The sequence below is a fragment of the Pipistrellus kuhlii genome, unplaced genomic scaffold, assembly GCF_014108245.1.
Source record: "Pipistrellus kuhlii isolate mPipKuh1 unplaced genomic scaffold, mPipKuh1.p scaffold_m20_p_4, whole genome shotgun sequence".
Lineage (NCBI taxonomy): Eukaryota > Metazoa > Chordata > Mammalia > Chiroptera > Vespertilionidae > Pipistrellus > Pipistrellus kuhlii.
The window spans coordinates 78,766,450-78,792,700 of record NW_023425540.1 but is presented as its reverse complement, the minus strand read 5'-3'; the positions used below and the strand labels follow the sequence as shown (position 1 = coordinate 78,792,700).

The 26,251-nt window shown below is 42.7% G+C and overlaps 2 protein-coding genes across 3 annotated transcripts; both read right to left on the bottom strand.

Moving 5' to 3' along the window:
* Positions 1-2,451: 2,451 nt before the first annotated feature.
* On the bottom strand, positions 2,452-8,537 carry RPS15A (ribosomal protein S15a). Its single transcript, XM_036409343.2, has 5 exons — positions 8,417-8,537; positions 7,275-7,412; positions 6,671-6,750; positions 3,488-3,573; positions 2,452-2,595 (listed from the first exon to the last, which is right to left on the bottom strand). The coding sequence occupies exons 2-5, from the start codon at positions 7,405-7,407 to the stop codon at positions 2,502-2,504; spliced, it is 393 nt and encodes a 130-aa protein (XP_036265236.1). The 5' UTR covers positions 7,408-7,412; positions 8,417-8,537; the 3' UTR covers positions 2,452-2,501.
* Positions 8,538-14,534: 5,997 nt separating this feature from the next.
* On the bottom strand, positions 14,535-23,390 carry ARL6IP1 (ADP ribosylation factor like GTPase 6 interacting protein 1). Of its 2 annotated transcripts, XM_036409341.2 has the most exons (6): positions 23,235-23,390; positions 21,409-21,542; positions 20,847-20,966; positions 16,820-16,937; positions 15,188-15,272; positions 14,535-14,791 (listed from the first exon to the last, which is right to left on the bottom strand). In XM_036409341.2, exons 1-6 carry the CDS (start codon positions 23,268-23,270, stop codon positions 14,673-14,675), a joined length of 612 nt encoding a protein of 203 aa, XP_036265234.1. In that variant the 5' UTR covers positions 23,271-23,390; the 3' UTR covers positions 14,535-14,672. The 2 variants fall into 2 exon arrangements, with proteins under 2 accessions (XP_036265234.1, XP_036265235.1); XM_036409342.2 differs by lacking the exon at positions 20,847-20,966.
* Positions 23,391-26,251: the final 2,861 nt, after the last annotated feature.

Here is a 26,251-nt window from a genome sequence, read left to right as displayed (position 1 = left end):
AGCAGTGGATGAAACTGGAAAGCCAAGTGAGAATCAGATTTTGTCTTCAGTGTCAAGAGTAGAAAGTAAACTTCCGAGCCTGGGATGAAGGGAAAGTAGAGACAGGTTGCAGCCCCGCCTTGCCCGGAGGAGTACTCTTCCATCCAGCACTGCTAACCGAGGCACCGGTAACCAGGAACATGCACGTCTCCAAATGAGAACACAGCATGCCCCGACATGCTGTGTGGTCCTTGGCAGTGTTTTTGGTTGTTTTTTTTACCTTTTGAATCAAATTTCCTTCAGCCTGTTCAAAGACCCTATAGAATGTCTCTCCAGAAAAATGCATATATATTAATTTTGCATGTTTTCAGAAAGTTGTTTCCCTGACACCTATGGATGCCAGAGTCTTGGTGTGTGCTAAGGTTCCTTTTACAGACTTTAAGGGCATCCAGTGGGCCCAGATGATCAAGATGCTGTCACACCTCCAACCAACCTTAGGTCCGCAGCAGCATGTTGTGGAGGAAGGCTGAATTCCCATCGGTTAAGTACATCTGCTTGTGCCAAACTATCCTGCCAGCTGGATCCTGTCTGCGGCCCTCAAAACCTGGGTCTAGCTAGCCCCAGCCAACCAGCCCCATGTCATGTTAGAATTCTACTTTACTGAGTCTCAGAAGCATGGACTAAGGCCATCTGCCTTCTCATTAACACAAAGAACATGTTATTTAATCAACTGGTCACCCAATTTTTCCTACCATTTTTCTATCTCTAACCACATCAAAGAATTTAGGATTGATTCCCACTGTATCTTACGCCAAATGGAGACATTTTCTTGCCTATTTTAATATTCATAGTCAGTGTCCACTAAGAGGATTCTTTTAACTCAAATGTACTTATTGAGGAACCCCACCTAAGGCAGGCATCATACTAGGAACCAGAAACAAGTTAACAAAAATATGGCCCCTATCCTTACATATTAAATCAAGAGAAACAATCAACGGCTCTTTGAAGATTCTTCTGGATTCACCTGTGCTCTACAAACAACTGTATTTATGAGCATCAAGTGCTTGGGGTCCTTCCATTCAGCCTCAAACCCAGACACTGTCTCTCAATGCCTTTCTTCTAACATTTAAACAAGTGGAGCCTAAAAATGGGGTTACTTGCCACCCCTAGACATTCCTCATTTTCCAGTGGGCACTTCTTTCAGAAGTTATTGAATGCTGGCCCTGGGCTGTTTTATGTACTTTCATTTACCAACCCCATGAAAAGGGTTCTCCCTTCTGACAAGGGGACTCAGCTGTCACTTGTGGGAGAGATCACCTTCCACCAGGTCAGTGATGACTGAACATCCCACCCAGGCTGAAATAGAGTGCTCACTGAGAACTGCCTGAACCATCTCAGTCAGAAAGTAGCCCTACAAAATAGTTACTAAAATAATCCCAATGGTTACAGTGAAACCTTTTCTGGAGAAAAACAAAGTTAAAAATCAAACAGTTGTTGCACTTAACATCATGTTCTATTAGGACTACTGGATATTTTGTAATCAAGCCTACAATGTGGCAGCCATTGCTTTATTTTAGCTCCCTTGAGTAGAAGGCAATTAAGGAAAAGTAGCTGCTATCCTGTTTTATAAGGCTGAGCTGTCCCATCCATTCCACTCCCATGCCAGGCAAATATAGCTGGATAGGTGCACAGTATCTAGCTTTCTCCTTGGCCAGATCCGGTACAGGACTACCAAAATATTGAGGCTAATCCAGGCTGTCCAATATGGAACCACCAGCCGCATGTGGTTAATTAAGTGTCTCATCCCAATTAAAGTGTGCTTTAAGTGTAAATAAACGTACAATATACATGATTTCAGACTCATTTCAATTACATATTAAAATTTTAACATTCTGAACACAAAATGTTATAAAAGGGGAGTGGAGCCTTCATCTCTTTCACAGAAGCCAGCCTGCCCTCTTTATAAGCATTTCCCAGGTAAAGTGGTCCAGCAAACTCATTCACTCAACTCCAGGAATACAGTTGTGACATGTTTACAGTAAAACTAGATAAAATTTTGCAAATGCTACTGACTTGCCATCCAAATTTACTTTGAGATGGGTCTTACTCAGCGAGCTGTGGGCTCTCGCTGTCTTCCTGCCTGCTTCCTTACTAACCGCTTACATAGTTAACCAACCATGTATGTTCAGGACAGTTAACAATGCCTGAAATGAGCTAAAAACAGGAAAGGCACCACTCCTTCTAGGGTTGACATAAGACTCCAGAAAGGGACAGCTTCACCGCTCGGACCCCAACCCAGATGCAACCATCCAGGGCCAGACACCATCCTCTGCTGAGCATGAGTGTGATGGGGGCGTTATCACGAGACTTTCTTGGTCGCTTCAGGGAAACAGCATTCACCAAACAACACAAAGGCTGCACCCCGCCGCGAGAGCTCCTGCCACTCTGCTGACACGTTCAAAACGACCGAGGGAAGCACCAGAGTCCTGTGAGGCATTTTATTTCACAAATGTATTACATCCCTAGAAAAAGAATCCCAGGATTTTCCCTCCTGTGTGTTTTCGTCTTGCTTCTTCATGGTCCATGATGCCCGCTGAGGTTGTCAGTACAATGAAACTATGGAGAGTTAAAAAAAACAAAACAAAAAAAAAACACAACGGTGAGTTTTTCCTAAATAGTTCAACATAAAGCCAATTTCTGGTACAGAAAGGCACCAACATTCATCAGTGCTTAAGACATCTTCCTGTAACAGACACAAACTAACACTGCCTCCACAAGCTGGCCATGCACAGGAATGCTTCTGGAAACAAAAGACTCAGATCCAGCCCAGCTGGCATGGCTTATTGGTTGAGTATCGACCTATGAACCAGGAGTCACGGTTCATTTCTCGGTTAGGGCATATACCCAGGTTGTAGGTTTGATCCCCAGAGTGGGGCATGCAGGAGGCAATCGATCAATTGATTCTCTCTCATCATTGATATTTCTATCTCTCCCCCCTTCTCTGAAATAAAAATATTAAAAATAATAAAAGATTCAGATCCAGAGACCTCAGCCACACAGCTCTGCCCTCAGCTGAGAAACACTGAGAAACAATGCTACTAAGCTTAAATGAAAGCAAAGACTGCACTCCTTATTTTCAAAATGTCACTTTCTGCTCTCAGGTAAGAAGGCATGGAGTTTAAAGCATGTAAGTATTACTATAAACTTGATGGACTTGTTTGCGCCACTTAATAATTCGGCCATAGGAGGGAATCACATCAAACATAAACGAAAAGAGCAGACATTAATGGGGACACAAATCTGCTGTCTCTCAGCCTCAGCTCTCACATGCCTCTCAGAATCTGAATCCTAGCCCTAACACGTGTAATGTAGCTACACATGAGCCAAGTCCTTGAGTCAAACGGTTGGGAATGTAGACAATTTCTACTGCTGCAACAACAAAATTCAGCTCATCGGATTTCATCACAGCAATCCTTAGTCTTATTTTAACTGAGGAAAATTGACTCACCCAAACTGACGGGATGGAAGCAAGTTGTTCTGCCATTTTTCTAGATCTTTGAGTTGCACATCAAATCTGGGGCTGATTACTCCACACTGTAAAAACATAACATAAAACACTGTTCATACTTCAATAATAGAAAAACAGTAACACAAAACAGTATTTAAAATTGCTTAACTGTCATATAAACCAACCAACGCAAAAATTAATGGGTAACTATTCTGTACAATACTTTATATAAATGCCATTTGAAAAAAATAAAAAATTATGACTTTGCCAGCCCAGGGAGAAAAACAAAGTATTGAGAAAGTAAATAAAAGAACACAAGGCAACGCACATGGCAATGTTAGGTCACCAGTGTGCACTATCTATCCCCCCAAGGGCTGGAAGACTCGCAGAACAAATTCTTAGACACACGAAAAAAAGTCTACACTTTTTTTTTTTCATAGTAAGTCATGAATATGTAGAATCTCAAAATATGCAAAATATTAGTATTTCTTATATATATTTTGATTTCAAAGAGGAAGGGAGAGGGGAAGAGAGATAGAGACATCAATAATGAGAAAGGACCATTGATCAGCTGCTTCTTGCACGCCCCCTACTAGGGATTGAGCCCCCTATCCAGGCATGTGCCCTTGACCAGAATCTTTTTTTTTTTTTTTAATATATTTTATTGATTTTTTACAGAGAGGAAGAGAGAGATAGAGAGCTAAAGTCGATGAGGGAGAATCAACCAGCTGCCTCTTGCATACCCCCTACCGGGGATGTGCCCGTAATCAACATACATGCCCCTGACTGGAATGGAACCTGGGACCTTTCAGTCCGCAGACCGACGCTCTACCACTGAGCCAAACAGGTTTCGGCAACCGGAATCTTTCAATCCACAGGCCAATGATATCTCCACTGAGCAAAATCAGCTAGGGCAAAATATTAGAATTTTTAAGAAACAAACTCCACAGGCACTATCTTAAAATCTAAGAACACTCACTTCTCCACACCAATAAAGTACCACTAAATATTTCCGAGGCACACTATCCTACAACCCCAAGCAAACTTTTCCAAACTAATCTAATGGGAAGCAGAAAGAGCCAAACTCTTAATGCTATCCCAGATTCGTTTATTACTGAGAAAGTCCACTGTCCTACCAGTACAAGCCCTCCAAGAGCCAAAGCACAGTATTTCAAGCAATCACACACAAATCCTAAAATACAATATTTATTCTAACCTCCACTAACAAGCTACGTACATGAGTTTGCCCGTAGGCTCATACAAGATCTGACTAAATCAGCTGTGTTTAGAAAAATGGAAGCTGTAGAAAAAAAATATCTTTAATAAGAGCCCAATATGACCCCCTGCTCTGTAAATCACCAGAACTCCTAAAAATATCAATGCAGGCAAGAAATAATGTGAGAATTAATATCATCAAAGTGTAAACTCCAGGGACTAAGAAAACAGGTAGACAGTTGTGTGCACACTCTTAACAGTAAACCAAAGGAGATTATGAGGTTAGAAGAAAAGTTTTGATGGAATTCCACTTCCTCTGGTAGTGATTTGAACCCACAGAACAACGGGCTTCTCAGGCCTATGCTAGGAAATCTGCTCAAGTGCTCCTTTCATATCCTACCAGCTATGAAGTCACTTGATTGCCAAGGACAATCCCACACTGAATGGAAAAAATCCAGTTAAGAGACAGTTCTCCAACAGCGGAACACCTTTCTGAGCCTCCACTCCACAGCACCCAGGTTTTTTATTCCAGAGAAAAGTTGCTCTCCTCCAGCTAGCAGCTCACCCTTCCCTAACCAGATGAATCTTAAGAAACTGATTTTGGTTTTGCCCAGACAGCAAAGTGACAGGACCGGCATTTCAACTATCTTTTAACCAGAATCTGTCAAACTAGTATACCACAGAACAAGAATGCCACAAATGAGTTCCACTGGGGAAATGCTCTGTTCAAACTTACTTCTCAAACTATTATGTACAGTGAAATGTTCAAGGAGAATTTGGTATGCAGCATTTCTCCAATGTAAAGAGATTTGTTGTGGGTTTTTTAAAATATTTTATAGAAAGGCAATCTTCTACAGGACAGTTTTAAGTTTATGCTATAAAACCGTCTCCCACTGTTACTAAATAACTGAGACCTTAACAGAGCTCAGATCCCAGCTTCCTAACTCCTAAAAAATAGGAAAAACACTGACACACCTTCTACTTCAAGAACACACTGTGAATCTTCTCCTTCAACGACAAAGAGTGAGCTAAATCTTACTTTGGGGTTGTGGTCTAATGATTACAACTAGAATAAAACAAGACATACTTGGTTACTCTGGATACTCTTCAAATCTCTCATAAAGGCTTCATATCCAGAAATTTTCATCTAACACTAAGTATCTACCCACATATGAAGCAAGTTCACTCTACAGGGAGCAACTTTGTAAAAGAAATTTGGATAAGGAAATAACCTTACCAATCAATGACCTCTTCCTCTAACCAGGATTCAATAACTGCCACCTTCCCCCTCAATATATGTTGTTGGTCTACAGGAGTCCAGACTCCCTGCAAATCTGAAAGCTACAAATATGAACACAAAGCAGGGTAGCAGCTCAGGGACCCTGACTAGCTTACAGATTACAGACAGCTGCTCCCAAAATACCTGCAATCAGTTAAACCACAAATCAAATATTAATAGATCTACTATGTTATGCTGACAACTCAAACTGAAAGGGATAACAGACCCCAGAGTCACATACAGCAAATAGAGAAATAGTAATACTGAGAGAGCCACATTCTGTTTAAAAACCCAACACAATCACCATGAGAGGAAGGCACAAACTGTTTACACTGACAGTGACAGCATTAGTGGCCTTGGCCACCCAAGTTCAAGCCAGTGAGGTAGGCACTATAACATCCAACATTCAAATACCAGTACCACCAGTTTCACCCCAACTCTCCATCTCCCTTTAGACAGCCCACACTCAACAAACCCTAGGTCAACATTTCTACAGCAAGTGCAATCCTGGAGAACAAATGAAGTAAAATGTGACATAAAATTTAATGACTATAATAATCCCTAAAGTAAGTCTTCACCTAACTAGGTAAAACAAGCACACCACCACTATTCAGTTTCACAAGGGCAATTACGAGACAGCAACACCATGCTAGATGATTCTTCAAGGTGGAAAATACTAAAATTCTTACCTTGTTCAACCTGCCTGTGAGGTTCACAACTATTTTCCCAGCTCTGTGGTCATCAATAATTTCAAATTCGCCAATGTAACCTACAGAACATAACGGACTGCTTTACATGCCAGATATCAATTTGCGAGACCTAAATATTTACCTTCTACTCTAGTATTCCTTCTGTGTGCCTACTAGATTCTTTCCCCTCATCTCAGTTACCATTTCTCTAAGAAGTTTAGGGAAAGAGAGTGGCTCTGTATCAGAACTAATCTTTACAGCCTAAGTAATATTAAAATTCAGGGGGCAGCACCCAAAACCCAGCCTACAGTTCTTCCACATGGACTATTTCGCCTTGCCCCTTCAGACCTTCCCACTTCCCACCCTTCCCAACCCAAAAGAGCTCTTTGATGAGCTCGGGGCTCCTTTCAATGACAGATCGCAGGTGAAGGACCATTTTAACTCCCAAACACCTAGCAGAGCAAGTCACAAACTCTCCTCTCCTTTCAACGACAGTCCTAACATGCTCAGTGTTTCTTCCACAGCACCCTCCCCCGAGACAATTCCAGACACAGCCCAAGTCCACTGCCAACATCTCCCAGGTACACAACACACAGCAACTCACCATGCTTCATCATCACGGTCAGAAACCGGACGATGACTTTGGAGCACGGCCTAATGAGGACCTGGCGTTTGCCTCGCTTTTCGGCATTGTTGATACTCTTCAGAGCATCAGCCAGGACATTCATGCGCACCATTGTGGCTGTTCGGGGAAGAAAAAAACAAGAGTTTTACCGTCACTGCTAACATAACAGGCATCCAGTCACTTCACACCCTCTTTTCTGCCTCTGTCATGACGACGTTATCCTAGTTCTAAGCAGGACTGTTCCTCAGCAGAATGTCAGCTACCTGAACGAAAATATCAGACATGGTCCCTCAGTTATTCCGCATGGGAGCGACTCAACGACGTTTTCGGGACTTGTGAAATCCAGCAGCCCCTGTACTAACCTTGCTCTATAATCCCACTAACCCAATGTCAGTCTTGTCCTATTATACAAAAACAAACAAACAAAAAATACTCCTTTCCACCTAACACCCATATCTATCAAAGAGAAAGCGTCGGTCTTGGTGCCATATAACATTGTGTCAACAGCAAGTGCACACAGCGGCAAACAGTGCACGAAGGGGACTCGATCCCCGCGGGCACAAACTGCTAGTCGCTTCAACCAAGTTTTGGAAAGTTAGGATGGAATCCAAATCAAGCTTCAAGCTTCAAGCAGGCTGGTAGGGATCCAACCTGCTTCCTAAAGCTCAACGAAGTGATGGAGGGGAAACCCTCAAGCACTGAAGCTCCAGGTTAGCTCCCAGCAACCTGTCTCTCCGGCAGTGTTTCCTGCCGAGTCCTCAGCCTCACTAGCCCCCAGCGCGACCGCAGCAATGCACGGCCCCCGAGAGTTCCCGTGCCCAACCCTTCCCGCCGCCCCAGCCACTTCGGGGAGATCCCGGCGCCGCCGACCGCGCCGGGACTACCACCTCTCCGCTTCCCGCCAGCGCGGCGGCCTGCGCCCTAGAAGGCAGCTCCCGGGGACTGAGCGTGGGGCACCGAGCACGACTCTCCCCCTCCGCCTGCCCAGGCTCCTCCAGGCCCGCATCCCAGGCCCAGACACGGCCCCGCTTCCTCGCAGATCACAGAAATCCCGTCTCAGACTGCAGGATGGCGCCGATAGCCGACGGATGACCGTGGATTGCCCAGGCAGAGGTACTCACCGGCACAGACCGATGGCGGAAAGAGGACGGGAGGGGCGAGCGCACGGAGTTATGGGAAGAGGGCAGGATCTCGCGAGATTTTCAAAGCACCACCCGGGGCGGAGGGGACTGTGAAAGGAGGAGTAACGGGCGGAGCCTCCTCAGGCATGGGCAGTAGAGAGTAGATAGGATCGACCTGGTCAGGCGAGGCCATGGGTAGAGGATAGAGAGAGGTAAGGCGTTAGTGGAGGTTCTATTCCCTTCTAGCACTTAATCTGTAAAAGAAAAAGACTGACAAGGGCCTAGATATTTTATTGCAGTAACTTCACCATTTAGAATAAATTTTATTTATTTTTTTAATCAATCTTTATTGTTCGTATTATTACAAAAGTTCATTTTTTTTTCTAGAATAAATTTTAATGTTGCATATTTATAACCTGACAAGCTCAGGGGAGGCCTGCGTGGCAGTCTTGCAAACTCAGAGACCTAAATAACCACAAAAGATGGTTTGAAAATTAAATATTTAACTACAAACAGGTTATAGTGGGTGGTCATGTTCTAGGCCGATATTTTCCCAGACAAAAATCAACTGAGATCTCCTTTACTGAGCCCATTAGCTTTTTTTTTTTTTTCCTCTAAGATAACATATCTGTGAGATGTGTGGTTAACTTGCGACTTCCCTTTTTCTGGAGCCCCTGGGGCACAACCAAATGTGCTGGGCTCCAGGACAGATACCACAAATTCCTTCATTGTGGTCACATTAATTGTTCCTGCACTCACCTAAGTATGTGTCCATAATTTTACTTTTTACCAATCCCAGGGGTTCCCCGCCACTTTGCTTTATCCCACCTCCTTAATCCATCACCAATGAATTTCATGTAACCCACCTGTGTCCCTCCTTTGATTGCAATGTATAAATAGAAAAATGAAACCCGCCATTCTTCGGAGAATTATCTCAATTTATTGAGGTTCTGCTTCCCTGCATATGTCAACAGTATGACTCAAATAAGCTCACAAAATTCTTTACAGGTTTCAATGTGTGTGTTTTTTTAAATATATTTTATTGATTTTTAACAGAGAGAAAGGGAAAGAAATAGCTAGAAATGTCGATGAGAGAGAAACATCGACCAGCTGCCTCTTGCACACCCCCTATGGGGGATGTGCCCGCAACCAAGGTACATGCCCTTGACCAGAATCAAACCCGGGACCTTTCAGTCCGCAGACCGACGCTCTACCACTGAGCCAAACCGGCTTCGGCTCAATGTGGGGTTTTTTTTTATTAACAATAGTGTCTCTGGAAAGATCCACAGAAATCGGTTATTGCCTCTGGGGAGGGGCATTAGGAACTGGGATGGAAGACTTGATTTTCTCCCTATACAAGTTTGTTTTGTTATTTGAAACGTGTGTATATGTTACATTTTCAAAGCAAAAAATATTTTTTAATCGGTTGTTCCTCTTTGACTCTCCCTAAATCTTAGAAATTGTTTACTAGGGCTCCAGGCGTTTCTTGCGAGTTCTGGGGAAATTTTTGAAAGAAAGTCACAAATGTTTCTAAATAAACACAGGATTCAGAGCCAGTGGCTTTTATCTGCCTGTCTACATTGGGACAGGAACCAGTTTGTATATCTCCTATCCTCTCTGAACTTTCCCCAGATATAAACCAAGGATAATAATGATACCTGCCTTTTGAAAGTTATTATGAGGATTCCTAGCCAGTTTGGCTCAGTGGATAGAGCATTGGCCTGAGGACTGAAAGGTCAAGGGCATGTACATTGGTTGCGGGCACATCCCCTGTAGGGGGGGAGGGGGGTGCAGGAGGCAGCTGATTGATGTATCTCTCTCATCGATGTTTCTAGCTCTCTATCCCTCTCCCTTCCTTTCTGTGAAAAATTAATAAAATGTATTTTTTTTTTTTAAAAGAGCATGTACCTTGGTTGCAGACTCCTGGTCGGAGTGTGTGTGGAAGACAACCAATTGATGTGTTTCTCCCATATTGATGTTTATTTTGCCCCATCTTTTCCACTCTTACCAAAAAATCAATGGAAAAACATCCTCAGGCAAGAATTAACAACAGCAAAGAAGAAATAATCCATTAAAGAAATTAACACATGCCGAAAACGGTTTGGCTCAGTGAATAGTGTCAGCCTATGGACTGAAAGGTCAGGGGAATGTGCCTTGGTTGCGGGCACATCCCCGGTGAGGGGTGTGCAGGGGACAGCTGATCAGTGTTTCTAACTATCCCTCTCTCTTTCTCTCTGTAAAAAATCAATAAAATATATTTTTAAAAAAGAAATTAATACAAAATCTGGCAGAGAGAGTGCTTATCAACATTAGCATTCATTAGTATAAAGCTTCTAACACACCCCCACTTCTCAAATCCTAAGTGAGCCGCAGGAAAGCAAAGCTCCCAATTTGGAGATCTCAGGGATATAGAATTCTCCGGTTAATTATATATTACAAAAGGACCATTTGCTTTTTAAATGAACGTTTCCTTGAAGAACTGGTTCCCCGGCACTTACAGGCTTTGTTTGCTAAAAATGTGCAATTCACCTTGAGAGCCTTAGCAATAGCAGGGAGTGAAGGGAATAAATTCACTTTACTAAGAGCTTTATCATAAGTAGAAAAAGAGCGACATCCACTATCTCTTTATACACTTAATTCATTCATCCATTCACTTAAGTATCAGAATATCACGTACCACGTAGTGAGGGGACAAAAATATGTTTCTGCCTTAAGAGACAGCAGTCTAAATAACAGCACAATACCACACAATGTGCCATGTAGTTTGCCCATATGAAGAAGTGCTTGTTAATGCTGAGGTGGCCTGGGATGTTGCTAAAGCTTTCACAGAGGAAGTGCAATTTGATGTGTTGTGAAGTCTAACGATGTCTAATTCGTGACTGCCACTAAGTGCTTCCTGTAGATTATTGAATCCACAAAACAAATGGGGTCTTATACTGCCCCTATGATATCTATACTATTATTCCCATTTCACAAATGAGAAGACGTAGTTCAATTTTAAATTGACTCAATCTTAACTTTTTTTAGTTTTAAAAGTCAAAAAGAAAAAAAAAAAGTGGGTTTGGATCTAGGTCTACCCAACCCTAAAATGTTAGGGTGAACAGGCAGCAGATATTCTAGCTTTACAACAGCTCCAAGAATGAGGAGGGCATGGAATAAAGATGGACAAAAATCTCAGAATGGCTGGGTTGGAATTGGGAAGGGCCAGGTATAAACTACAAGTTTGTGATTTATGCTGTAGGCAAACTGAAACTTGCTGAGGGCTTCAAATAGGATTAATCACGACCTGATTGTTAAGTAACATCCGGACCTGGCTGGGTAGCTGTTGGTTAGAGTCATCTCATACACCAATAGGTTGCAGGCTCCTTTTCTGGTCAGAGCACATACCTAGTTGCAGGTTCAATCCTCAGTTGGGTGTATAAGGCAGGCAACCAATCAATGTTTCTCTCACACTGATATTTCTCTCTTCCTTCCTCTCTCTAAAGTCAATAGACATATCCTCAGGTGAGGCTAAATAAATGGCAACCGTGCGGAAGATGAACTGGCATTAAAGCACCTGTCCTAAAAACTACCAAATATATATATATTTTTTTTACAGAGAGGAAGGGAGAGGGACAGAGAGCTAGAAACGTTGATGAGAGAGAAACATCGACCAGCTGCCTCTTGCACACCCCCTACCGGGGATGTGCCCGCAACCAAGGTACGTGCCCTTGACCGGAATCGAAACCAGGACCCTTCAGTCCACAGACCGATGCTCTGCCACTGAGCCAAACCGGTTTCGGCAAAACTACCAAATCTTTACTTTTTAGCACAACTATCTCCAAATAGCCTCCTGTGGACATTTTGTGAATCTGGAATGATAAGACCACCACTGGAGGTAATGCCAAGGCAAGTGTCAAAACGGGACTTTTGCTGTGGTCAGAACTGGCACAAGCGTAGCCAGACTGGCGTGGGAAAAAAGCCAGCTAATGTGGACTGGCCAGCCTGAGATGCAATCACAGCTGCATATCTAAATACAGCATTTCCAAGTATCAGGCAGCCACCTATGGTGATTTTGTGTTGAGACTTCCGTTTGGAATTTACAATAAATCCCCAAGAGGCTCCAAACATTTTCCTTGGGGGAGGGGAGGGTGGTGGTGGTGTGGATGTAGGCCTCAGAATTTAATTTGATTGAATCTGTTCACAGGATACTCTAAGTAGACAGTGAGGTCCAATGATAAAACATCCAATTTGAGCTCTAATAAAAAAATAAAAAAGTTCCATGTACAGGTAAGTCACCCACCGCCTAGCCTACTTACTAACTCACGTACCCTGAGGTACAGAGGTGCCCATGGCAGGCCCTCCCTTGAGCCTGCATTGTTCCTGCCTGTTCGCCCAGGTTGGCCTTCTCACACATCATCTTTGGTTATCACTTATTCATTTCCTTTTGCATCCAGCACTTTGCCTGGATGTTTGCTGAATGAATAAATTTAAACCTTTTATTTTGTTCTTAAAGAGTACTTTATTGGCATGTATTGATCACGCAAGGGTAGTTCATTAGTCAGATTCATAAATCCACTCATGTAAATATTGTACTGGCTAAGGTAGAAAGAAACAGGACACAAAAAAGGGATACCAGCTTTTATTTTTCCCCTTTTCACAAAACCAAGTAGAAGAAGTAATACAGAATTAAAATCACAAAAGTAGTTGGTAGAACATGTACACACAAAACAATCCAGATAAGAGGACAGGCTTATTTACAATGAGGAAATACATGTAAATTAAGGTAGCTTGTAGTTTTCATATGAAACAAAAAACTCAAACATATGCTACATGGTTGCACTGTTGACAATATTGAAGGGGAGAAAACAACACTTATTTAGAGACAGATATACCACAAGATCCAGGTTTTACAGCATCAGTGCAATAAATTCACAGAACTATATTACAGCTAGTTAATCAGAGTTAAAGAATTTTTCCAAGTATGTCACATTTTCGGCCCTTAAAAGGTTCATTCCACAGATTTCCACTACTTTAAACATCTAGCTACTGAGAGGGAAAATAATTCTAAAACACTTTCTAAGAGTTAGAACATTGTTATAGACCTAAGGACATATATCATCTACACAAGTTTGCTCTCACCAACAGCCCTTATAATTTTTTGAGAAATATCTAGGAAAAAAAGTCAGATGCCAGTAGAATGGCACCTTCTAGACCAAATCTATGGGGACCAAGCAGCCAATATTACCATAAAATGAGAATTGAAAAATGAGTGGGAGAAAATTACTTTCTACTGACTCTTGATGAAACACAGAAAGAAGACTTTTGTCCTTTATTAGCTGGTCTTAAGAGTAAAAGTCATAGGCACGAGTCTTCATCTCTTATGTACTTTAGTTTTAGACAGCTGACAATCTGAAACTAAAAGTATGCTAAAAATCCCAAGTTCAAGCTTTTGGAAGTCTGCTACTGAAAAGCCTTTAGGACCTACTAACTTGAAAGCTAAGTGCAATGGGACAAGAGCTCTTGAACTGTCAGGCTCCCCATTACAGAGGATCAGTTGCTCAGTTTTGCACAAGGGAGAAACCAACACAAACTAGAGCATGTATTAGTTTCATTTTATTTCATGAGGATGCTTCTCCCTGGTATAGAAACAGAAATGGTCTCTTCATTGAAGTAGTAAACTTGATCTCTATATTCTTTTTTTTTTCCTTTCTTTCTTTCCCTGTTCCTTTTTTATTGTTTAAAGTATTCCATATGTCTCCTTTTTCTCCCTGGCCACCCTCAACCCCCAGCATATGCCCTCAAGTCTCTATATTCTTGAAGCTGGACATTTTTTTAAGCAGACTGGGAAGGAGCTGGTACAACCAGCTTCCTATAGCCACAGGCCACTCACTATACCTTGTATCTAGCCAAAACAAAGATCAACTTGAACAATTATCCAGAGCCATTTGTTAACTGTACTAACAATTAAAGTTCATAGCTGTATAATTTTAAAGGAAGCTGCCTATAAGTGAGAAATCAATTAACCCTGCGTGAGAAAAATCAAAACAAGTTGTATTCATGAGTTGTCCATAAGGCCAACTGCTGAGAATGCACCCAGATACACTTGACATGAAGACACTGTACAAAACCTTGTGTGGCAAATCTGAATTTCTAGTAACTAAGGGCAGAAGGCGTGAGAGCAAAGAGCTACTCTGTAACACTTCAGTATCCAGGCAATAGAAACTGTTCCCACACAATGTATACTCCATTAACCACACTGAATAAAGAAGATGCCTTACTCATTTTTCTTTTCTTTTTGCTTAAGAAGCTTGTTCATCTCTCTTTTGGCCATTCCAATGTACTTCGAAATGATTCCATGTTGGTTTAGTCCAGGAAGCAACAGTAAGAAAGTCACTTAAAAATAAACAAACAAACCAAGTTAAGGAGGCAATAATTCATTTCCTAAATGTTAATACATTATAGAGAAGGTAGTTTCCTGAACTATTAGGCATTCTACTGGGAAGAAGCAATATGAAATCCATTACTTCTATTAATAACCCAGAAACTTCGCTATCCCTCCCAACCTCAGATGACACACACTGCTCCCTTTTACCTCCTGTGCATTTCTTCCTACCTGGTCATTATGTTGTTTTAACTTCCTACAAGACCACAAACAAGGACCTGGGTTTTAGACCTTTTTCTAGACTCCCACAGTCCTTGATGAGTGCCTTAAACTTGCTGAGCACACACATTTGTCTAAGTTCGTTAGACTTCGTTGCCCAGAACGTGCCTGTGTCCTCGAAGACTTACCGATCAGGTAGGTGAGAAGAAGGTTGTGGACCTGCTGTCCCACCCAAGCAACGGCAGCAAGAGACATGATCATGGTCATGAAGTACTAATAATGAAAATAATAAGATGTGTCAACTCCTAGAAACAGACTAATAAAGTCATTTTAAAGGTTGGAAAATGATTGTTTTTATTACCACTTCTCTTTAAAAATGGTTGGTATCTATATATAGTATATAAAACTACAGAGCCTGGCTGGTGTGGCTCAGTGGTTGAGCATCGACCTAGGAACCAGGAGGTCATGGTTTGATTCCCAGGGTTGGGTTACGGGCTCAATCCCCAGTGCAGGATGGGCGTGCAAGAAGCAGCTGATCAATGATTCTCTCTCATCATTTATGTTTCTATCTCTCCCTTGCTCTCTGATATCAATAAAAACATATTAACTCTCCCCACCCCCACCTCCACACACAAACAGAAAACTCCATTACATCTGGCTTTATAGAATTTGGATCCATCATAGACCTATTGTAATTCTATATTTAAATTAAATACTTTAGAATATAAATGATACAACTTTTACAATTAGTAATTTCACATAGTAACCTTATATGAAGCTGAATTAAGAAAACAAATGCTAGCCCTGGCTAGGTACTCAGTTGGTTAGTATCATGCCGGTACTCCAAGGTTATGGGTTCAATCCCGACAGAGTACATATAAGAGTCAAGCAATGAATGCATAAATAATTGATTGGCTGCCTCCTGCACGCCTCTTACTGGGGATCAAGCCAGCAACCCGGGCATGTGCCCTTGACGAATTGAACCCGGGACATTTCAGTCCGCAGACTGATGCTCTATCCACTGAGCCAAATAAGCTAGGGCTTTTTTAAAAAATACATATTTTTGCTGGGACCGGTTTAGCTCAATGGATAGAGCGTCGGCTTGGGGACTGAAGGGACCCGGGTTCGATTCCGGTCAAGGGCATGTACCTTGGTTGCGGGCATATCCCCAGTAGGGGGTGTGCAAGAGGCAACTGATCGATGACTCTCTCTCATCGATGTTTCTAACTCTCTATCTCTCTCCCTTCCTCTCTGTACAAAATCAATAAAATATATTAAAAAAAAAATCTTAGCTATAAAAAATACATATTTTTATTGATTTCAGCAAGGAAGGAAACAGGAGAGATAGAAGCATCAATGATGAGAATCATTGATCAGCTACCCACCACATGCCCCTACTGGGGATCAAGCCCACAACCTAGGTATGTGCCCTCAACTGGAATTGAACCCAAGACCCTTCGGTCCACAGGCCGACACTCTATCCACTGAGCTAAAGTGGCCAGGGATCAATAAATAAATTTTAAAAATAGAAAATAAATGCTTTCTAAATATATGTCTCTTATTTTTTTTTCAGTATGAAAAAGAAAGACTCCACTCTACTAGAATACAAATTAAGTGTAAAATGTAATTTTAACTTGTAGTGACTCAGTCTCATACAGACATGCATTCATGAATACACTCAAAAGAAATTAAAGCAATGGATGATAAATATCAAACTATAACTATTCAAACAAAAAGGCTATCATTATATTACACTGAAGTAAAAACGACTCAACCTTAAAATTTTGCTTTACTTGAATAAGTCAAAACAAAAAAAGTACCATTTTCGGCTTTTCTTCCTTCAGTGTGAAGAGGCGTTTCCACCAGCCCACAGTTCTGCGACGAGTTTTTACTAGATTGCTGCAAATTTCATGGAATCTTTGCTGCTGCTCAGTGGTCCTAGAAAAAGAATTTCCCCTTCACTATAAGCATATCTCTATAGTAAACAGAAATACACTATCCTCTCATATTTAAAAAGCTATCTTCTAAAGAAAACCTAAATAGAAAACGATTCCTCATTACTTATAAAGGTGAAAAGTTTTTGTACCATTAAAACACCTCTGAGGAGACATATGTAAAACTTTAGAAAATTAAAAAAAAAAAACACCCACCTTGGATAGCACAGGAATAAGTTTTTATATAAACATACTTACACATGTGCATGTACAAAGTAATGGTACTCTCTGGTTCTAAAGCCACATTTGGTTAATGACAAAGAAACTACTATAGGCTGTGCAGAAATTATGGCCTATGGTGCAAATTAATTTCTCTATTCTTTATTGTTTTCCAGATCCTAGTGAATCCTAGGTTGTAGCCCAGTAGAATCCCTTTGTTTTGAGGAAGATGTAAAGTTTCTACCAAACAATTGTATTTGAGCACTTTTCAGTGAGATGATAACTACCAGCATTCACAGCATAATACTTCAACTTGGCTTCATACACTTGATGCCAGGGCAGCCACACACAACTCAAATGTAAGTTTAGTCCCACTGGGGGATAATATAATCATAAAACAGCAGTAAAAATCAAAAAGATCCTCCAAGAAAGCCCCCCCCTCCTTTAAATATATTTTATTGATTTTTACAGAGAGGAAGGGAGAGGGATAGAGTTAGAAACATAGATGAGAGAGAAACATGGATCAGCTGCCTCCTGCACACCCCCTACTGGGGATGTGCCCGCAACCAAGGTACAAGCCCTTGACCGGAATTGAAGCCAGGACCTTTCAATCAGCAGGCCAAACCAGTTTTGGCAAGAAAGCCTTTTTATTTACTATGTAAAACTGCCAGGTCAGGCTCAGTGAATAGAGCGTCAGCCCAAGGCCTGAAGGGTCCTGGCTTCAATTCTGGTCAAGGGCATGGACCTTGGCTGCAGTCTCAATCCCTGGTCAGGGCTTGTGTGGGAGGAAACCAAGCAATATCTCTCTCTCATATCAATGTTTCTCTCTTTATCTCTCCCTCTCCCTTCTACTCTAAAAATCAATGGAAAAAATCCTCAAGTGAGGATTAACAAAAACAAAACAAAAAAATTGCCATTGTACTGTCTTTATTATACAGATACAATGGCTACTATTAAAAAGCAGGTCTGCCTTGGCTGGTGTGGGTCAATGGTTAGAACATCAAAGAGTCTTGGGTTCAATTTCCTAATCAAGGGCATGTATCTTGGTTGCAGGTTCAATCCCTGGCTCTATTAGGGGCACATGCAGGAGACAATCAGTCTATGTGTATCACTCACATCTCTCTCTCTCTTCTCCCCCTTCCCTTCCTCCTCCCTCCCTCCCTCCATCCTCTCTTAAAAGCAATAGAAAACATCCTCAGGTGAGGATTAACAACAAAACAGCAGGCCCTAAGCTGGGGGATGTATTATCTTCTCTCCTCTAGCTCCCATCCCGGGAACTGCAGTAAGAGATACAGTAGGAGGATTTCTGCTGAGCCCTGGGACTTCTGGTAAACAATTTCAACCTTATGTGTTGCCCATGTTCAAGGCTGGACTGTGGTCATGCAGTAGTGTTCTTCCTTCCCTTAAAGATCAAACAATAACACTGCTCTGTTGATAAGACAGAGCCACGAACTGATTTACCATGAAACTCAGTGTTTATTTCCAAAAACTCTTCTCCCGGAATTAGGAATTAGCAGATTAAAATACCATCTGGCTGATAAAGTCAAGGTCAGAAGCTGATTTCACTTGTTAAATTTTTATACAGCACTGTTACAAACTTGCCCAAAACACAATAGTATAATTCACTACTGAATGTGAAAAACAATTAAATTCAAAGGACACTTCCTAATCTTCATCCATTCTGCTATGGGAAAACATCTTTAAATAAACATAATTATTCCATAACTTAAGCAAACTTCCTAAAAAATGTCTGAATTTTTCTCAAAAAACTCAAGGGCTTACATTTAAAATTTTTCCTTTTGCAAATTATTTAATAATTTGCTATTACTTGGGGAACAAAAAGCTAAAAGCACAAGTCGACTACTAATCAAATTAAAATAAACAACGGAGGGAGAATAGTGGCTAGGAGGAAAAAAATATATTCCAATGTCTATTTTGCTCATTATTGTGGTCAAAAGTGAGAATTGGCCCTTGCTGGTTGGCTCAGTGGATGGAGCATCGACCTGTGGACTGAAGGGTCCCAGGCTTGATTCAGGTCAAGGGTTAATTGATGATTTTTTCATCATTAATGTTTTTCTCTCTCCCTCTCCCTTCCTCTCTGAAACAAACAAACAAACAAAATACATATTTTTAAAAGTGAGAACTGCCCCGGAGGCTCTGGCACCGGGGAGGGGAGGTGCAGATAAACTCTCTCAAACACGGGAAAAAAAAGAAAAAGAAAAAAAAAAGTGAGAACTGAACATCACAGAGAGATGTTGAAATTCTTTTTTTAAAAAAAATATATTTTATTGATTTTTTACAGAGAGGGAGAGGGATAGAGTTAGAAACATCGATGAGAGAGAATCATCTATCACCTGCCTCTTGCACACCCTCTACCAGGGATATGCCCGCAACCAAGGTACATGTCTTTGACTGGAATCGAACCTGGGACCTTTCAGTCCGCAGGCTGACGCTCTATCCACTGAGCCAAACCAGTTTCGGAGAAATTCTTTAATATGATCCCTAGCCACATAGCAATATATATCTTGGGAACTCAGTGACTAATTCAAAGAATGGTATAAATGAGATTAACAGCCTACTTCGTATATACAACTTGAACCTACTCTGAAATAATTGCTAGGCATTAAGCTAACTACCACTTCACTGCCTCAACATCTCAACCTTAAACACAAGACCAATCTTAAAAATATTTCATAGCATCCAGAACAGTGCCTAACAAAAAAAGTAGACATTCAATAGTTGCTAAATGAATGGACAAAAATTTACCAGTTACTGTTTTTGTATTCATTCAAAAATAACTTGTGAAATTATATAGTACTATCTTAAATATCAATGGGAACAAATATAAAATGTCAAGATACTACTTTTACGCAAAGCTCATGAGTTCTACAATCCTTGACAAAATATTTTAATTAAAATATTTACCTAAAAAAGCCCCCTCTCACTTCAATAAAAAGGTCTTTTAAAAAATCAAACTAGCCGAAACCGTTTTTGGCTCAGTGGATAGAGCGTCAGGGACTGAAACTGAAAGGTCCCGGGTTCGATTCCGGTCAAGGACATGTACCTTGGTTGCGGGCACATCCCCAGTAAGGGGTGTGCAAGAGGCAGCTGATGGATGATTCTCATTGATGTTTCTAACTCTCCCTCTTCCTCTCTGTAAAAAATAATAATAATAATATATTTAAAAAGCCAAAATAAATGTCAGACCACAAAAGACCTATCTATCTATATAAAACTTAATATGCCAATTGACTGAACAGCAGGATGACCAGAGGAACGTCCAGTCACTATGACGCACACCGACCACCATAGGGGCATACCCCAGTGCTGCCCCCAGGACACAGGCCCCAACCAGCTGCAGTGATGGGGAGCTGTGCCAGGCCAGCCAAGGCAGGTGTGAGCTGGGGCCCTCATCACCCCACTGGTCACCCCACAGATCAGCCCTGATCGCCAGCCAGGCCTAAGGACCCACCCATGCACCAATTTCATGCACTAGGTTTCTAAATAAGTACTGGGAACTAATTATTTATATATGAATGAGCTAAAAAAAAAAAATCTTCATATAAAAACCACTAAATCTAACCTCTAGGTATCTGATGGTTAGACACTTCTCTGTGATTAGTTACAGAATACTAATCACAGCCAACAGGGTAATTTCTCAGAGATTAGAATGCCAAATTATCATGCTACTTACCATTTATTGGAGCCAAAAATTCTAGGCGCCAGGATAGGAACAAGGTAGTCAGCCAAGCACAAAAACATAACAAAACAGGAAACACCAGATAGAACAGATGGATCTAGATAATAGATATTCCTGTTTAAAAAAAAAAAAATTAATGAAGGTTAGAAAAATATGGTCCCTTTTCCTACATGAAGATGTTTATTAACTTATCCCTCTGGTTCGCACAGATGTTATTTGCCCTTTTCATTCTAATTATCTCACAAGTTGTTTTCTGGAAGCTTCATGACATGAAGGCATTATAGCTGCACTGTAAATTCCAAGAGAGTAAGGCCTCAGTGCTCTTCCATACTTTGTAGGAGTGTGAAGGGTTCTAAGGCCAAACCGTTTGAGTCTCTGATTTATTCAACTGCATTATGTTACTGAGTTCACAAAGTACTACAAATCCTAAACACTGGGCAAACTGCTCTCTTTACGGATTAGGCATTACAAAGACACTTCCAGAATGGAAGCTGTGTATTACCCGATTCCTTATTAATAACAAACACCATCTTAAGTAACTGAATAGCTCACTTACAGAAACACCAGGGAAACCACACCCATGATGGCAGGTGGAAACCAGGCTCGTTCCCATCGGAGGACTTTGTCCGCCATCAGCATCACCTCTCCCCATCCTTGCAGCTGCTCTTCCAGACTTGCAGTCTCTGCAGCCTACACACGACCAATATTTAAAGCCATCATTTACTACGCTCAACATTTCTGAGAATTAGTCCTAGAGAATTAAACTCCTCTAAGACATCAAATATATAAAACAGCTGTTAACCAAATCACTATGTGAAACAAATTAGTTTGTTTTTTTTTTAAACTACAATTTTGGTGCCAATGACAAAAATCAGTGGAGAGGGGGTGGAGAAAATCACTTAATGGTCACTTTCCAAATCAATTATAAGGTAGAGATAATTAAGACCCATTTTACATTAAAGAATTATTAACCAACTTTCCCAAAGTCATGCACTACCAAGCACAGTACCCACAGTATAAAATTAGATCTTTACATTCGATCATTTCAGGTGGTTAGTATTGATTTGCTGTTTTGTCATTTCATCGATTTAAACCCCAATTTCTAAATCCATTAGGATAGCAGCCTTTCCCTGAACAGCACTCAATAAAATTCTCAAGTAGTAGCTCTTTGTGTAATGGAATCATTTAGATGTTGACATCATTTGCACAAATAAGGAAAACTACTTTTACCAAATTATAAATGTATGTAACTTCTACAGTGCTGCTTAAACTTATGAGAACAATCTAGAATGAGCTAATGTGAAGTGGCAAAACGTTTTGTCCTTGAAGTTACACACTGCTCTGCTGGAAAGAGTATTTGAGCTCCAGTCCAGGGCCTGTCATTTCAATAGCGGTTTGAATTCTGGCAACTCTCGGCTTTGATCAATCCTCTTAAAAGGAACCTGGCAGGGGCTAACTATAGAGGGAGGGAAGGAGGTAGAGGGGTGTGTGTGTGTGTGTGTGTGTGTGTGTGTGTGTGGTCATGCATTTCGAAAACACAAATGCACACACAAACTACCCTGCAAAGTCTCTTAATCTTTTACAGCACCTGGGCTATTGGAATCAAAAGCCAAAAATTATTAAATTATTTGCTCCTTCTAGTCACTGTGGTTGTTGTGTGTGGCCTGCCTTTCCCTGGGGAAAGGAAAGGGAGAAAATGCACCGGTTCCTCTCGTTGATCACAGCGTGCCGCCCTGAGACCCACGGTGAGGGTACATGTGTCTGCCTCTGCCAACACCTCACTCCAGCCCCTTCGGACCCCAGCTCACATTCCAGACAAACGCCTGGTCCTCTCCTCCCACTGTCCTTCCAGCGGGACCCTCAATCCCCCCAACTTCTCTGCGGTGAGCTCGCTGCCACTCTGCCAGAAATTTTCAGCTCTACCAGAAAATGTTCAGTAACAGCCCTTTGACTCTCCTCCCATTGCCCAAGCATGGGGGGTGGAGGGGGAACAAAAGAACCAAGGGGCATCCTGGTGACGATCCAAGCGGAGCGAACCGACACAGCTGGGTGCTAGGCCCCAAAAGCTCTCGCCAGGCCCCTGGAGGCCCTCTCTCTGCCTGAGGCTGCACCCCAGGCTTGCCACAGCACCCCCCCCTTCTTCTTCCTCATCCCGTATTTGCGATGCCTGATGGCGCACCCTCCTCTTCCCCTTCCCCAGAGGATGTCAGGGGTCGGCAGGACCAGACACCGCCAAGCAGAAGCTACCCGAGAAGCCCGAGGCGCAGTCGTTGTGGCCGGCGCCGGGGAGGAGGGCCGGGCCGCCGCGGGGTAGAAACACGAGTCCGAAGCACCGCCGGGCCGAGCCCACCTGTTTCCCTTGTGACGGACGCCGGCACTCACCAGCAAGTTGGTGCTGCGATTATCTCCCTCGGCCATCGTCTCCCAGGTGCCGCTTCAGCGAGCCCACAGCCACCTCCGCACCAGCCTCCGTCCCGGATCCGCACGGCGACCCCGGCGCGGCGACACGCCCAGTAAACCCCTTATATAGGCCGGCGGCCTTTCCCGACATTCCCCGCGAAGCTCGCTCCTCATTGGACGAGTCGAACTCAAGCTGAGGGGGAGGCGGACCAACCGCTGCCCAGCGCTTGGCTTGAAATCGAGGTCAAAGGAGAGCGAGGCGCTGAGCAGGGCCGAGGGGGCGGGGACACCGGGCGGCCAATCAGCGCCCGGGAGGGCTGCGCTGCCCCGCGCAGGCCTGCGGGAAGCGGTTGAACGGCTCCTGCCTACGCCGGGCCGCGGTAGTGGCTCCTGGATGGGCGCCGCCGCCGGTTGACGCGGACCTTCTGCTGAACCTCAGAGCAGCTCAGGAGGCTGAGACGTATAGTTCTCGAAGAAATAAGCCGCGCAAGTGTCAGGCGGAGGAGGGCATGTTTTCCCTAACCTCGGACGATGGAGGGGCGCACTGGCCGGGCTCCTCTTCCCAACCCGGCCGGGGGCCCTGCCTTCGGGGCCCTGCCCTCTCTAGTCCTGGCGTCCGCCGCCCCGGCCAAGCCCAGGCTCAGCCCAGGCTTGTGACTCGAGACCCGTGCCCACCACTGAAGTGTTAGCTAGATCTTCCGCATTGTTCCTTCCCATTCGAAGAGGGTTTTGGCTTGGTACGGGGAGGGCAGAGGTAATCTGGTCTTGGCTTGAGAACTCGTGGAAAATGCACCGCTTTATAAAAGCCGGCTTATGGGGTCTTAGTGGGGCACTTGACCTCCCTCTTCAAAAGTGCTGATTTTGACAACCTTCTTAAGACGGAAACCTCATAAGCAGTGGGATTTAAAAAAAAAACATTTTATTGATTTTTTTACAGAGATGAAGGGAGAGGTAGAGTTAGAAACATGGATGAGAAACATCGATCAGCTGCCTCGTGCGCGCCCCCTACTGGGGATGTGCCCGCAACCAAGGTACATGCCCTTGACCGGAATCAAACCCAGGACCCTTCAATCCTTAGGATGATGCTCTATCCATTGAGCCAGACCGGTTTTGGCAGCAGTGGGATTCTTAAGCAATTTAGGAACTGGGTGAACGTTTGAGGCACTTCTACGTCTTCTCCCGGATTTCAAAATGAAGTAACAAGCGCTTTGGTTTTCATCATTCAAACAAACTCATGCCAAATGTTGATCTGGTCAGGTGTCTGTTTTAGGAAATCTTACCAAGCGTTTTGACTTACAGCTTTTTATCCTTTTATTCTGCATTACGCTATCGAATTTAAATGTTTTAAAACATGTAGATAAGTACGAGGTTCTTTTAAAAGTTCGGAGGAGGCATAAAGAAATGTGAGAGGATGTAGTGACGGAGGACAGAAAGCCAGGCGGACAGAAGCATTATGTATTGCAAGAAAGGTTAGGATCTTTGGAAATCATCTGGCTCAGATGTAAACACTCGATGGGGTGGGAGGGAAGCCTTTGTAAGGGAAAGGGACCCTAATAAAGTGCTATTTTGGGGACTGTTATTGGGTGGGAGATGGGAAATGTAGGTAAGATGCACCGAGCTGATCTAGAGAGCCCATTTTGGGAGATTTTTAAAAGCTATGAAGTTTGAGAGCAAGGCCCTCCCCTCCCTCTTCAAAAGAAAATCAGGCAATAGTCTCAATAATTATATTCAGCACCCAGTGCAACATTTTGCTAGAGGAACAGTAACACCCACTTCTAAACAAGAGGCGTTATTAGGCTTTAGAAAGTGACATTTCTAAAAAAACAAAAACAAGAAATAACCCATTTCTACTTTGGTAACTACTTCTGGTTTTCACCCATTTCCTTATGTACAACTTAAGACTCTTCAACACAACTTGTGAAATTGGGTAGGTGAAAACAATGGGAGCAGCTCAGGCAGCAACGGGTTCTTCAGGAGTATTTTGTTCCTGGAGGAGTGTGTTCCCAGAGCTATTTGCAACTTCACAGCCCATGAGCACTGCTATAAGGTCTCTCAACTTTCCAAACGGCTTAATTACAAAAACACCTACCCTTAGTGCAGCTTTGTTTTTGTACTGCAAAAACAGGATGTGATCTTTCAAAACGTGCCAGATGACTAAACAGCTAACACTACCTAGTGGCAACAAATGCAGTCTGACTTCCAGAGAATAAAACAAGCCGGACATTAAAATTTTCCTTCAGGCTTTCATATCCCAGGGAATGTTCACAACAATGATTTTAAAAAATGTTATTGATTTTTTACAGAGAGGAAGGGAGAGGGATAGTTAGAAACATCGATGAGAGAAAAACATCAGCTGCCTCCTGCACACCCCCACTGGGGATGTACCCACAACCAAGGTACATGCTCTTTTTTTTTTTTAATTTTATTTTATTGATTTTATACAGAGAGGAAGGGAGAGAGTTAGAAACATCGATGAGTCATCGATCAGCTGCCTCTTGCACACCCCCCACTGGGGATATGCCCGCAACCAAGGTACATGCCCTTGACCGGAATCGAACCCGGGACCCTCCAGTCCCCAAGCCGACATTCTATCCATTGAGCCAAACCGGTCCCGGCAAGGTACATGCTCTTGACAGGAATCGAACCTGGGACCGTTCAGTCCACAAGCTCTGTTCACTGAGGCCAAACCAGTTTCAGCTTAGTGATTTTCATTGTTGAGCCTCACCTTAAGATAATTTTCCCATTGATTTTTTTAGAGGGGGAAGACAAACATCTTGGTGAGAGAGACATCAATTGGTTTGCCTCCCGCGTGCACCGCAACCAGGGCCAGGGTACTTTGAACACACGTACGTGCCCCTGACCTAATGAAACTTGCAACCCTTCAGTCCACGGGCTGACGCTCTTACCACGGAGCCAAACCAGCTAGGCTATAGATTTGTGTTTAAATATTGACAAAATTAAGCTTAATTGTATCTTGTTAAGACCTTTCCCACTGAAGT